The 12,683-nt window shown below is 41.1% G+C and overlaps 1 protein-coding gene across 1 annotated transcript in view; it reads left to right on the top strand.

Moving 5' to 3' along the window:
* The window catches only part of KIFC1 (kinesin family member C1), a 41,199-nt gene that overhangs the window by 21,916 nt on the left and 6,600 nt on the right, over positions 1 to 12,683 (top strand). Inside the window, exon 7 of the mRNA XM_038742185.1 lies at positions 8,876 to 9,580. Within this exon, the coding sequence (XP_038598113.1) occupies positions 8,876 to 9,580 (705 nt within the window). The remainder of the gene's footprint in view (positions 1 to 8,875; positions 9,581 to 12,683) is intronic.

Raw genomic sequence — 12,683 nt, 5'->3', positions numbered from 1 at the left:
TCGGGTAGGGACCGTCTCTAGACGTGGCCGACTTGGACTTCCCAAGCGCTTAGTCCAGTGCTCTGCACACAGTGAGCGCTCAATAAATACGATTGATTGATTGATTGATTGACAAGTCGGCAGCATCTAGAGACGGGCCCTACCCGACAGCGGGCTCACAGTCTAGAAGGGGGAGACGGACGACAAAACCAAACATATTAACAAAATAAAATAAATAGAATAAACGTGTACAAGTAAAATAAATAAATAGAGTAATAAATACGTACAAACGTATCCCTCGGGGGACATTCACAATAATAATAATAATAATGATGTGGCATCTGTTAAGCGCTTACTACGCGCCAAGCACTGTTCTAAGCGCTGGGGGGATACAGGGTGATGAGGTTGTCCCACGGGGGGGCTCACAGTCTTCATCCCCATTTGACAGATGAGGGAACCGAGGCCCAGAGAATTAATAATAACGGTATCTGCCAAGCGCTTACTATGTGCTAAGCGCTGGGGAGGTTCCAAGGTGATCAGGTTGGCAGTTTTAATCCCCATTTTCCAGATGAGGTCGCTGAGGCCCGGAGAAGTGAAGCGACTCGCCCAAAGTCACCCAGCCGACAAGTGGCGGAGCCGGGATTTGAACCCAGGACCTCCGGCTCCAAAGCCCGGGCTCTTTCCACCGAGCCCCGCTGCTTCCTCTTAATCCAATTAATCCGATTAATCAGATACAGGTTAATTGGATCAGGCTGGACGCAGTCCCTGTTCCACACGGGGCCCACACTCTTATCCCCATTCCACAGATGAGGCGACCGAGGCCCAGAAAAGTGAAGTGACTCGGCCCGGGTCACACGGCAGACGCGTGGCGGAGCCGGGATTCGAACCCACGACCTCCGACTCCAGAGCCCGGGCTCTCTCCACTGAGCCACGCTGCTTTGAGCCGCAGGGCCCGGACTTGGTGGGTGGATGGGTCGTGGGTTCTAATCCCGCCTCCGCCCCCTGTCAGCTGGGTGACCTTGGGCCAGTCACTTCACTTCTCCGGGCCTCAGTTCCCTCATCTGTCAAATGGGGATGAAGACTGTAAGCCCCCCACCCCGTGGGACAACCCGATCACCTTGTAACCTCCCCAGCGCTTAGAACAGTGCTGGGCACATAGTAAGCGCTTAATAAATGCCATTATTATTATTATTATTATTATTATTATTATTATTATTATTATTATTATTATATCCTGCCTCCGCCCCTTGTCAGCCGGGTGACCTTGGGCCAGTCACTTCACTTCTCCGGGCCTCAGTTCCCTCATCTGTCAAATGGGGGTGAAGACTTGTGCGTCCCACGGGGGACAACCTGATGACCTTGAATCTCCCCCAGTGTTTAGAACAGTGCTTGGCACCTAGTCAGGGCTTATACAATGCTATTATTATTAATAATATCATTATCGTTATTAGTAATATCATTATTAAAATGGGGATTAAGAGCATGAGCCCCATGTGGGACAACACGCTGACCTTGGATCTCCCCCAGCGTTTAGAACAATGCTTGGCACCTAGTAAGCACTTAATACTATTATTATTATTATTATTATTATCATTATTAAAATGGGAATTAAGACCATGAGCCCCATGTGAGCCAACCCGCTGACCTTGGATCTCCCCCAGCGCTTAGAACAGGGCTTGGCACCTAGTCAGGGATTAATCAATACCGTTTTTATTATTATTATTATTATCATTATTAAAATGGGGATTAAGAGCATGAACCGCATGTGGGCCAACCTGCTGACCTTGGATCTCCCCCAGCGTTTAGAATAGGGCTTGGCACCTAGTCAGGGCTTAATCAATACCATTATTATTTTATTATCATTATTAAATTGGGGATTAAGAGCGTGAGTCCCATGTGGGCCAACCCGCTGACCTTGGATCTCCCCCAGTGCTTAGAACAGGGCTTGGCACCTAGTCAGGGATTAATCAATACTGTTTTTATTATTATTATTATTATCATTATTAAAATGGGGATTAAGAGCATGAGCCCCATGTAGGACAACCCGCTGACCTTGGATCTCCCCCAGTGCTTAGAACAGGGCTTGGCACCTAGTCAGGGATTAATCAATACCATTATTATTATTATCATTATTAAAATGGGGATTAAGAGCATGACCTTGGATCTCCCCCAGTGCTTAGAACAGTGCTTGGCATCTAGTCAGGGCTTAATCAATACCGTTATTATTATTGTTATTATTATTATTATTATTATTAAAATGGGGATTAAGAGCATGAGACCCATGTGGGCCAACCTGCTGACCTTGGATCTCCCCCAGCGCTTAGAATAGGGCTTGGCACCTAGTCAGGGCTTAAACAATAACATTGTTATTATTATTATTATTATTATCATTATTAAAATGGAGATTAAGCGCATGAACCCCATGTGGGCCAACCTGCTGACCTTGGATCTCCCCCGGTGCTTAGAAAAGGGCTTGGCACCTAGTAAGCACTTAATACCGTTATTATTATTATTATCATTATTAAAATGGGGATTAAGAGCATGACCTTGGATCTCCCCCAGTGCTTAGAACAGGGCTTGGCACCTAGGCAGGGCTTAATCAATACTGTTATTGTTATTATTATTATTATTATTATTATTATCATCATCATCATTATTAAAATGGGGATTAAGACCATGAACCCCATGTGGGCCAACCTGCTGACCTTGGATCTCCCGCAGCGCTTAGAACAGTGCTTGGCACCTAGTCAGGGCTTAAACAATACCATTATTATTATTATTATCATCATCATTATTATCATTATTTAAATGGGGATTAACAGCGTGAGACCCATGTGGAACTACCTGCTGACCTTGGATCTCCCTCAGCGTTTAGAACAGTGCTTGGTACCTAGTCAGGGCTTAAACAATACCATTATTATTATTATTATCATTATTATTATCACTATTAAAATGGGGATTAAGAGCGTGAGCCCCATGTGGGCCAACCCCTGACTTTGGATCTCCCCCAGTGTTTAGAACAGGGCTTGGCACCTAGTCAGGGCTTAAACAATACCATTATTATTATTATTATTATTATCATTATCATTATTAAAATGGGGATTAAGAGCGTGAGCCCCATGTGGGCCAACCCCTGACCTTGGATCTCCCCCAGTGTTTAGAACAGTGCTTGGCACCTAGTCAGGGCTTAAACAATACCATTATTATTATTATTATCATTATTAAAATGAGGAATAAGAGCATGAACACCATGTGGGACAACCTGCTGATCTTGTATCCCGGTACTTAGACCAGTGCTTGGCACCTAGTCAGTCCTGAACCAATGTCGTCATCATCATTATTATTATTATTATTATTATTATTATTATTATTAACATGGGGGTGAAGACAGTGAGCCCCATGGGGGGCAACCTGATGACCTTGTCTCTCCCCCAGTGCTTAGACCAGTGCTTTTCACCTAGTCAGCGCCGAACCAATGTCATCATCATCATCATAGTTATCATTATTATTATTATTATTATTATTATTATTATTATTATTAACATGGGGATGAAGATAGCGAGCCCCATGGGGGGCCACCCGTTGACCTTGTCTCTCCCCCAGCGCTTAGACCAGTGCCTGGCACCTAGTCTGTCCCGAACCAATGCCATCATCATCACTATTATTATTATTAACATGGATGTCATCATCATCATTATTATCATCATTACTATTATTATTATTATTAACATGGGGGTGAAGACAGCGAGCCCCATGGTGGGGTCACCCATTGACTTTGTTTCTCCCCCAGTGCTTAGACCAGTGCTTGGCACCTAGTTAGCGCCGAACCAATGCCATCATCATCACTATTATTATTATTAGCATGGATGTTGTCATCATCATTATCATCATTATTATTATTATTAACATGGGGATGAAGACAGCGAGCCCCATGGGGGGGGTCACCCATTGACTTTGTCTCTCCCCCAGTGCTTAGACCAGTGCTTGGCACCTAGTTAGCGCCGAACCAATGCCATCATCATCACTATTATTATTATTATTAGCATGGATGTCATCATCATCACTATTATTATTATTAACATGGATGTCATCATCATCATTATTATCATCATTACTATTATTTTTATTAACATGGGGATGAAGACAGTGAGCCCCATGGGGGGTTCACCCGTTGACCTTGTCTCTCCCCCAGTGCTTAGACCAGTGCTTGGCACCTAGTTAGCGCCGAACCAATGCCATCATCATCACTATTATTATTATTATTAACATGGATGTCATCATCATTATTATCATTATTATCAACATGGGGATGAAGACAGCGAGCCCCATGGGGGGCCACTCGATGACCTTGTCTCTCCCCCAGTGCTTGGACCAGTGCTTGGCACCTAGTTAGTGCCGAACCAATGTCATCATCGTCATTATTATTATTATTATTATTATTATTATTATTATTATTATTATTACTATTATTAACATGGGGATGAAGACAGTGAGCCCCATGGAGGGGGCTACCCATTGACCTTGTCTCTCCCCCGGCGCTTAGACCAGTGCTTGGTTCCTAGTTAGCGCCGAACCAATGTCATCATCATCATCACTATTATCATTATTATTAGCATGGATGTCGTCATCATCATTATTATTATCATCATTATTATTATTATCAACATGGGGCTGAAGACAGCGAGCCCCATGGGGGGCCACCCGATGACCTTGCCTCTCCCCCAGTGCTTGGACCAGTGCTTGGCACCTAGTTAGCGCCGAACCAGTGTCATCATCGTCATCAATCAATCAATCAGTCGTATTTATTGAGCGCTTACTGGGTGCAGAGCACTGTACTAAGCGCTCGGGAAGCCCAAGTTGGCAACATCTAGAGACGGCCCCTACCCAACAGCGGGCTCACAGTCTAGAAGGGGGAGACCGAGAACAAAACCAAACTTATTAATAAAATAAATAGGATAGATACGTACAAGTAAACAAATATTATTATTTTATTATATTAATTATATATTATTATAGTGTGTTATATTTATTAAATAAATATTATTATTAACTTGGGGGTGCAGACAGTGAGCCCCATGGGGGGCAACCCGGTGACCTTGTCTCTCCCCCAGTGCTTGGCGCTTAGTCCAGTGCTGTGCACACAGTAAGTGCTCAATAAATACGAATGAATGAATGAACCAAGACCATCATCGTCGTTATAATAATAATAATAATAATGGCATTTATTAAGCGCTTACTATGTGCAAAGCACTGTTCTAAGCGCTGGGGAGGTCACAAGGTCATCAGGTTGTCCCACGGGGGGGCTCACAGTCTTCATCCCCATTTTCCACATGAGATAACTGAGGCAGAGAGAAGTGAAGTGACTTGTGCAAGGTCACACAGCAGGCAAGTGGCGGAGGCGGAATTTGAACCCATGACCTCTGGCTCCAAAGCCCGGGCTCTTTCCACTGAGCCACGCTGCTTCTCTAGATGTTGCCACCTTGTCCTTCCCAAGCGCTTAGTCCAGTGCTCTGCACACAGTAAGCGCTCAATAATTACGATTGAATGAATGAATGACTGACCTAATAATAATAATAATGGCATTTATTAAGCGCTTACTATGTGCAAAGCACTGCTCTAAGCGCTGGGGAGGTTACAAGATGATGAGGTTGTCCCACAGGGGGCTCACAGTCTTCATCCCCATTTTACAGATGAGGGAACTGAGGCCCAGAGAAGCGAAGTGACTTGCCCAAGTTCACACAGCTGACAGTTGGCGGAGCCGGGATTTGAACCCATGACCATTCATTCAATCGTATTTATTGAGCGCTTACTGTGTGCAGAGCACTGGACTAAGCGCTTGGGGAGTCCAAGTTGGCAACATCTAGAGACGGTCCCTACCCGACAGCGGGCTTACAGTCTGGAAGGGGGAGACAGGCAACAAAACATATTAACAAAATAAAATAAATAGAATAAATGTGTACAAATAAAATAGAATAATAAATACAAACAGTATATGTACAGCACACGGTAAGTGCTCAATAAATACGATTGAATGAATGAATGAGTGCCCTTTCCACTGAGCCACGCTGCTTCTCTAGATGTTGCCACCTTGTCCTTCCCAAGCGCTTAGTACAGTGCTCTGCATTCAGAGTAATAAATACATACAAACACTAATAAATACATACAAACACATACATATATACACAGTATATATACTGCGCACAGTAAGCACTCAATAAATACGATTGAATGAATGAATGAGTGCCCTTCCCACCGAGCCACGCTGCTTCTCTAGATGTTGCCGCCTTGTCCTTCGCAAGCGCTTAGTACAGTGTTCTGCATTCATTCATTCATTCAATCATATTTTTTGAGCGCTTACTGGGTGCAGAGCACTGGACTAAGCGCTTGGGGAGTCCAAGTTGGCAACATCTAGAGACGGTCCCTACCCGACAGCGGGCTCACAGTCTGGAAGGGGGAGACAAACAAAACATTTTAACAAAATAAAATAGACTTAATATGTACAAATGAAATAGAGTAATAAATACATACATATATACACAGTATAGATACAGCATACAGTAAGCACTCAATAAATACAATTAATAACCTGCCATTATAAAATAAATACTATTGAATGAATGAATGATATAAAATATGATTGAATGAATGAACGAATTATATAAAATAAATATGATTGAATGAATGAATTATATAAACTAAATACGATTGAATGAATGAGCTTAATAAATGCCATTATTATCATTATAAAATAAATGATTGAATGAATGAATGAACGAGCCTAATAAATGCCATTATTATTATTATTATAAAATAAATACGATTAAATGAATGAATTATATAAAATAATATGAGTGAATGAATGAATGAGCTTAATAAATGCCATTATTATTATAAAATGCGATTGAATGAATGAAGGAATGAGCTTAATAAATGCCATTATTATTATAAAATAAATACGATTGGATGAATAAATTATATAAAATAAATACGATTGAATGAATGAGCTTAATAAATGCCATTATTATTATTATTATAAAATAAATACAATTGAATGAATGAATGAGCTTAATAAATGCCATTATTATTATAAAATAAATACGATTGCATGAATGAATGAGCTTAATAAGTGCCATTATTATAAAATAAATACGATTGCATGAATGAATGAATGAGCTTAATAAATGCCATTATTATTATTATAAGATAAATATGATTGAATGAATGAAATATATCAAATCAGTACGATTGAATGAATGAATGAGCTTAATAAATGCCAGTATTATTATTATTACTATCATAAAATAAATACGATTGAATGAATGAATGAATGAGCTTAATAAGTGCCATTATTGTGATTATAAAATAAATATGATTGAATGAATTATATCAAAGAAATACGATTGAATGAATGAATGAGCTTAATCCATGCCATTATTATTATTATTATTATTATAAAATAAATACGAATGAATGAGTGAATGAGCTTAATAAATGCCATTATTATTGTAAGATAAATACGATTGAATGAATTATATCAAAGAAATACGATTGAATGAATGAGCTTAAAAATGCCATTGTTATTATTATTATAATAAAATAAATACGATTGAATGAATGAATGAGCTTAATAAATGCCATTATTATTGTAAGATAAATACGATTAAATGAATGAATTACATCAAATCAATACGATTGAATGAACGAATGAGCTTAATCCATGCCATTATTATTATAAAATAAATACGAATGAATGAGTGAATGAGCTTAATAAATGCCATTATTATTATAAGATAAATGCGATTGAATGAATGAGCTTAAAAATGCCATTGTTATCATTATTATAATAAAATAAATACGATTGAATGAATGAATGAGCTTAATAAATGCCATTATTATTATAAGATAAATATGATTGAATGAATGAATTACATCAAATCAATACGATTGAGTGAATGAATGAGCTTAATACATGCCATTATTATTATAAGATAAATACGGATGAATGAGTGAATGAGCTTAATAAATGCCATTGTTATTATTATACAATAAATACGATTGAATGAATGAATTATATCAAATCAATGCGATCGAATGAATGAATGAGCTTAATACATGCCATAATTATTATAAGATAAATACGATTGAATGAATGAATTATATCAAATCAATACGATTGAATGAATGAATGAGCTTAATCCATGCCATTATTATTATAAAATAAATACGAATGAATGAATGAATGAGCTTAATAAATGCCATTATTATTATTATTATAAAATAAATACGATTGAATGAATGAATTATATCAACTCAATGAATGAGCTTAATAAATGCCATTATTATAAAATAAAAACGATTGAATGAATGAATTACATCAAATCAATACGATCGAATGAATGAATGAATGAGCTTAATAAATGCCATTATTATAAAATAAATGCGATTGAATGAATGAATTATATCAAATCAATACGATCGAATGAATGAATGAATGAGCTTAATAAATGCCATTATTATTATTATTATTATAAAATAAATACGATTGAATGAATGAATTATATCAACTCAATGAATGAGCTTAATAAATGCCATTATTATAAAATAAAAACGATTGAATGAATGAATTACATCAAATCAATACGATTGGATGAATGAATGAATGAGCTTAATAAATGCCATTATTATAAAATAAATGCGATTGAATGAATGAATTATATCCAATCAATACGATCGAATGAATGAATGAATGAGCTTAATAAATGCCATTATTATAAAATAAATACGAATGAATGAATGAATTAAATCAATACGATGGAATGAATGAGCTTAACGAATGCCGTGATGGTCATCCCTGTAAAAGAAACAGGCTGAAGGAATGACCCGCCCCCTCCCGCAGGCGCAGCTGTCGGCGGCGGAGGCGTCCCTGGCGTCCAGCCTGGCGGAGGCGGCGGCCCTGCGGGCGGAGCTGGCGGCCCAGGGCGAGCGCCTGCACGGGCTGGAGATGTCCCGGCGGCGTCTCCACGACCAGGTCCAGGAGCTGAAGGGCAACATCCGCGTGTTCTGCCGCGTGCGCCCGGCGCTGCCCGGGGAGCCGGCCCAGCGGCCGGGCCTGCTGGCCTTCCCCGCGCCCGCCCGCCTCAGCCTGGCGCGGCCCGCGGCGGGCGCCTCCTCCGCCTCCGCCTCCGCCTCCGCCCGCCACGACTTCGCCTTCGACCGCGTCTTCCCGCCGGGCAGCGGGCAGGACCAGGTGTTCGAGGAGATCGCCCAGCTGGTCCAGTCGGCGCTGGACGGCTACCCGGTCTGCATCTTCGCCTACGGGCAGACGGGCAGCGGCAAGACCTACACCATGGAGGGCGAGGCCGGGGCGGAGGGGCTGATCCCCCGGGCCGTGCGGCACCTCCTGGGCGCGGCGGGCGCGCTGCGCGGGCAGGGCTGGCGCTACGCCTTCGCCGCCGCCTTCCTGGAGGTCTACAACGAGACCGTCCGCGACCTGCTGGGCCCGGCGCCCGCCGCCCCCTGCCACCTCCGCCGGGCCGGGCCCGACGGGCGCGAGGTCACCGCCGTCGACGCCCGCCGCGTGCCCGTCGGCAGCCTGGAGGAGGTGGGCGCCGTCCCCCCTTCCTCCGGGCCTCGGTTTCCCCCCCCCCCCCACCCTCGGCGGGGGCACCCGGGGGATCAGAGGGTCGTCACCGTCGTCATCAATCGTATTGATCGAGCGCTTACCGTGGGCAGAGCGCCGGACTGAGCGCTTGGGAAGGACAGGTCGGCGACATAGAGAGACGGGCCCTGCCCGACGGCGGGCTCACAGGCTAGAAGGGGGAGACGGAGGACAAAACGTATTAACAAAATAAACAGAATAAATATGGACAAATAAAATAGAGTAATAAATAGGTACAAACATATATACATACATGTGTGCAGAGCGCTGTACTAAGCGCTTGGGAAGGACAGGTCGGCAACGTCGAGAGATGGGCCCTGCCCGACGGCGGGCTCACAGGCTAGAAGGGGGAGACGGAGGACAAAACGTATTAACAAAATAAAATAAATAGGTACAAATATAATAGAGTAATAAATAGGTACAAACATATATACATACATGTGTGCAGAGCGCTGTACTAAGCGCTTGGGAAGTCCAAGTCGGCAACATCTAGAGATGGTCCCTACCTGATGGCGGGCTCACAGGCTAGAAGGGGGAGACAAAGGACAGAACAAAACATATTAAAATAAAATAAATAGAATAAATAGGTACAAATAAAATAGAGTAATAAATAGGTACAAACATATATACATACATGTGTGCAGAGCGCTGTACTAAGCGCTTGGGAAGGACAAGTCGGCAACATCTAGAGACGGGCCCTGCCCGATGGCGGGCTCACAGGCTAGAAGGGGGAGACAAAGGACAGAACAAAACATATTAAAATAAAATAAATAGAATAAATAGGTACAAATAAAATAGAGTAATAAATAGGTACAAACATATATACGTACATGTGTGCAGAGCGCTGTACTAAGCGCTTGGGAAGGACAAGTTGGCAACATCGAGAGACGGGCTCTACCCGACGGCGGGCTCACAGGCTAGAAGGGGGAGACGGAGAACAAAACAAAACATATTAACGAAATAAAATGAGTAGAATGGATATGTACAAGTAAAATAAATAAATAGAGTAATAAATAGAGCACACTGTAACAGACGGTCCCTACCCGAAGGCGGGCTCACAGGCTACGAGGGGGAGACAGAGGACAAAACAAAACATATTAACAAAATAAAATAAACCGACTAGAGAGGATCAGAGAGTCAATCGGATTATTAGATTATTATTATTATTGCTATTACGGTATCTGTTAAGCGCTTACTGTGTGCCAAGCACTGGAAGTGATGAAGTATAGTAGGCGCCATAATATATGTAAGATATAATAATAATGGCATTTATTAAGCGCTCACTATATGCAAAGCACAAGGTAAGAGTTGTGTGATGCCGTGATAGTTTACAGGATCAGAATCATCTGCAGATTATTATTATTAGGGTATTGAAGTGCTTACTATGTGCCAAGCACTGGAAGTGATGAAGTATATAGTAGGTGCCATAATATATATATATAAGATTATTATTATTAGGGTATTTAAGTGCTTACTATGTGCCAAGCACTGGAAGTGATGAAGTATAGTAGGTGCCATAATATATATATATATATAAGATTATTATTATTATGGTATTTAAGTGCTTACTATGTGCCAAGCACTGGAAGTGATGAAGTATAGTAGGTGCCCTAATATATATATAAGATTATTATTATTATGGTATTTAAGTGCTTACTATGTGCCAAGCACTGGAAGTGATGAAGTATAGTGGGTGCCCTAATATATATATAAGATTATTATTATTATGGTATTTAAGTGCTTACTATGTGCCAAGCACTGGAAGTGATGAAGTATAGTAGGTGCCATAATATATATATATATAATATAATAAAGGCAAGAGTTCTGTGATTATGGAAGATATAATAATAATGGCATTTGTTAAGCGCTCGCTCGCTATATGCAAAGCACTAGGTAAGAGTTGTGTGATGACGTGATAGTTTGCAGGATCGATGGCATCGTTATAGTGAATCATCTGGAGATTATTATTATTATTATTGAGCCCACTGTTGGGTAGGGACTGTCCCTATATGTCGCCAATTTGTACTTCCCAAGCGCTTAGTCCAGTGCTCTGCACACAGTAAGCGCTCAATAAATACGATTGATGATGACGATGATTATTATTGTTATTGTTATTATGGTATTTGTTGAGCGCTTACTGTGTGCCAAGCACTGGAAGTGATGAAGTATAGTAGGTGCCATAATATATATATATATATATATAAGATATAATAAAGGTAAGAGTTCTGTGAATATGGAAGATATAATAATAATGGCATTTTTTAAGCGCTCGCTCGCTATATGCAAAGCACTAGGTAAGAGTTGGGTGATGACGTGATAGTTTGCAGGATCGATGGCATCGTTATAGTGAATCATCTCGAGATTATTATTATTATTATTGAGCCCACTGTTGGGTAGGGACTGTATATGTTGCCAATTTGTACTTCCCAAGCGCTTAGTCCAGTGCTCTGCACACAGTAAGCGCTCAATAAATACGATTGATGATGACGATTATTATTATGGTATTTGTTAAGCGCTTACTGTGTGCCAAGCACTGGAAGTGATGAAGTATAGTAGGTGCCATAATATATATATATATATATATATATATATATATATATATATATATATATATATAAATATATATATATAAGATATAATAAAGGTAAGAGTTCTGTGATTATGGAAGATATAATAATAATGGCATTTATTAAGCGCTCGCTCGCTATATGCAAAGCACTAGGTAAGAGTTGTGTGATGAAGTGATAGTTTGCAGGATCGATGGCATCGTTATAGTGAATCATCTGGAGATTATTATTATTATTATTGAGCCCACTGTTGGGTAGGGACTGTCTCTATATGTACTTCCCAAGCGCTTAGTCCACTGCTCTGCACGCAGTAAGCGCTCAATAAATACGATTGATGATGACGATGATTATTATTATTATGGTATTTGTTAAGCGCTTACTGTGTGCCAAGCACTGGAAGCGATGAAGCCTAGAAGGCGCGACAAGGAGGTGGCGGTGGAGCACTTTCCCCCGGGCCGGGCGCTCAGTAAGTAGCCCCC

This window comes from Tachyglossus aculeatus, unplaced genomic scaffold, assembly GCF_015852505.1.
Source record: "Tachyglossus aculeatus isolate mTacAcu1 unplaced genomic scaffold, mTacAcu1.pri scaffold_101_arrow_ctg1, whole genome shotgun sequence".
Taxonomy (NCBI): domain Eukaryota; kingdom Metazoa; phylum Chordata; class Mammalia; order Monotremata; family Tachyglossidae; genus Tachyglossus; species Tachyglossus aculeatus.
Note: the sequence above shows the minus strand (reverse complement) of the source record. Positions and strands in the feature narration are given on the sequence as shown.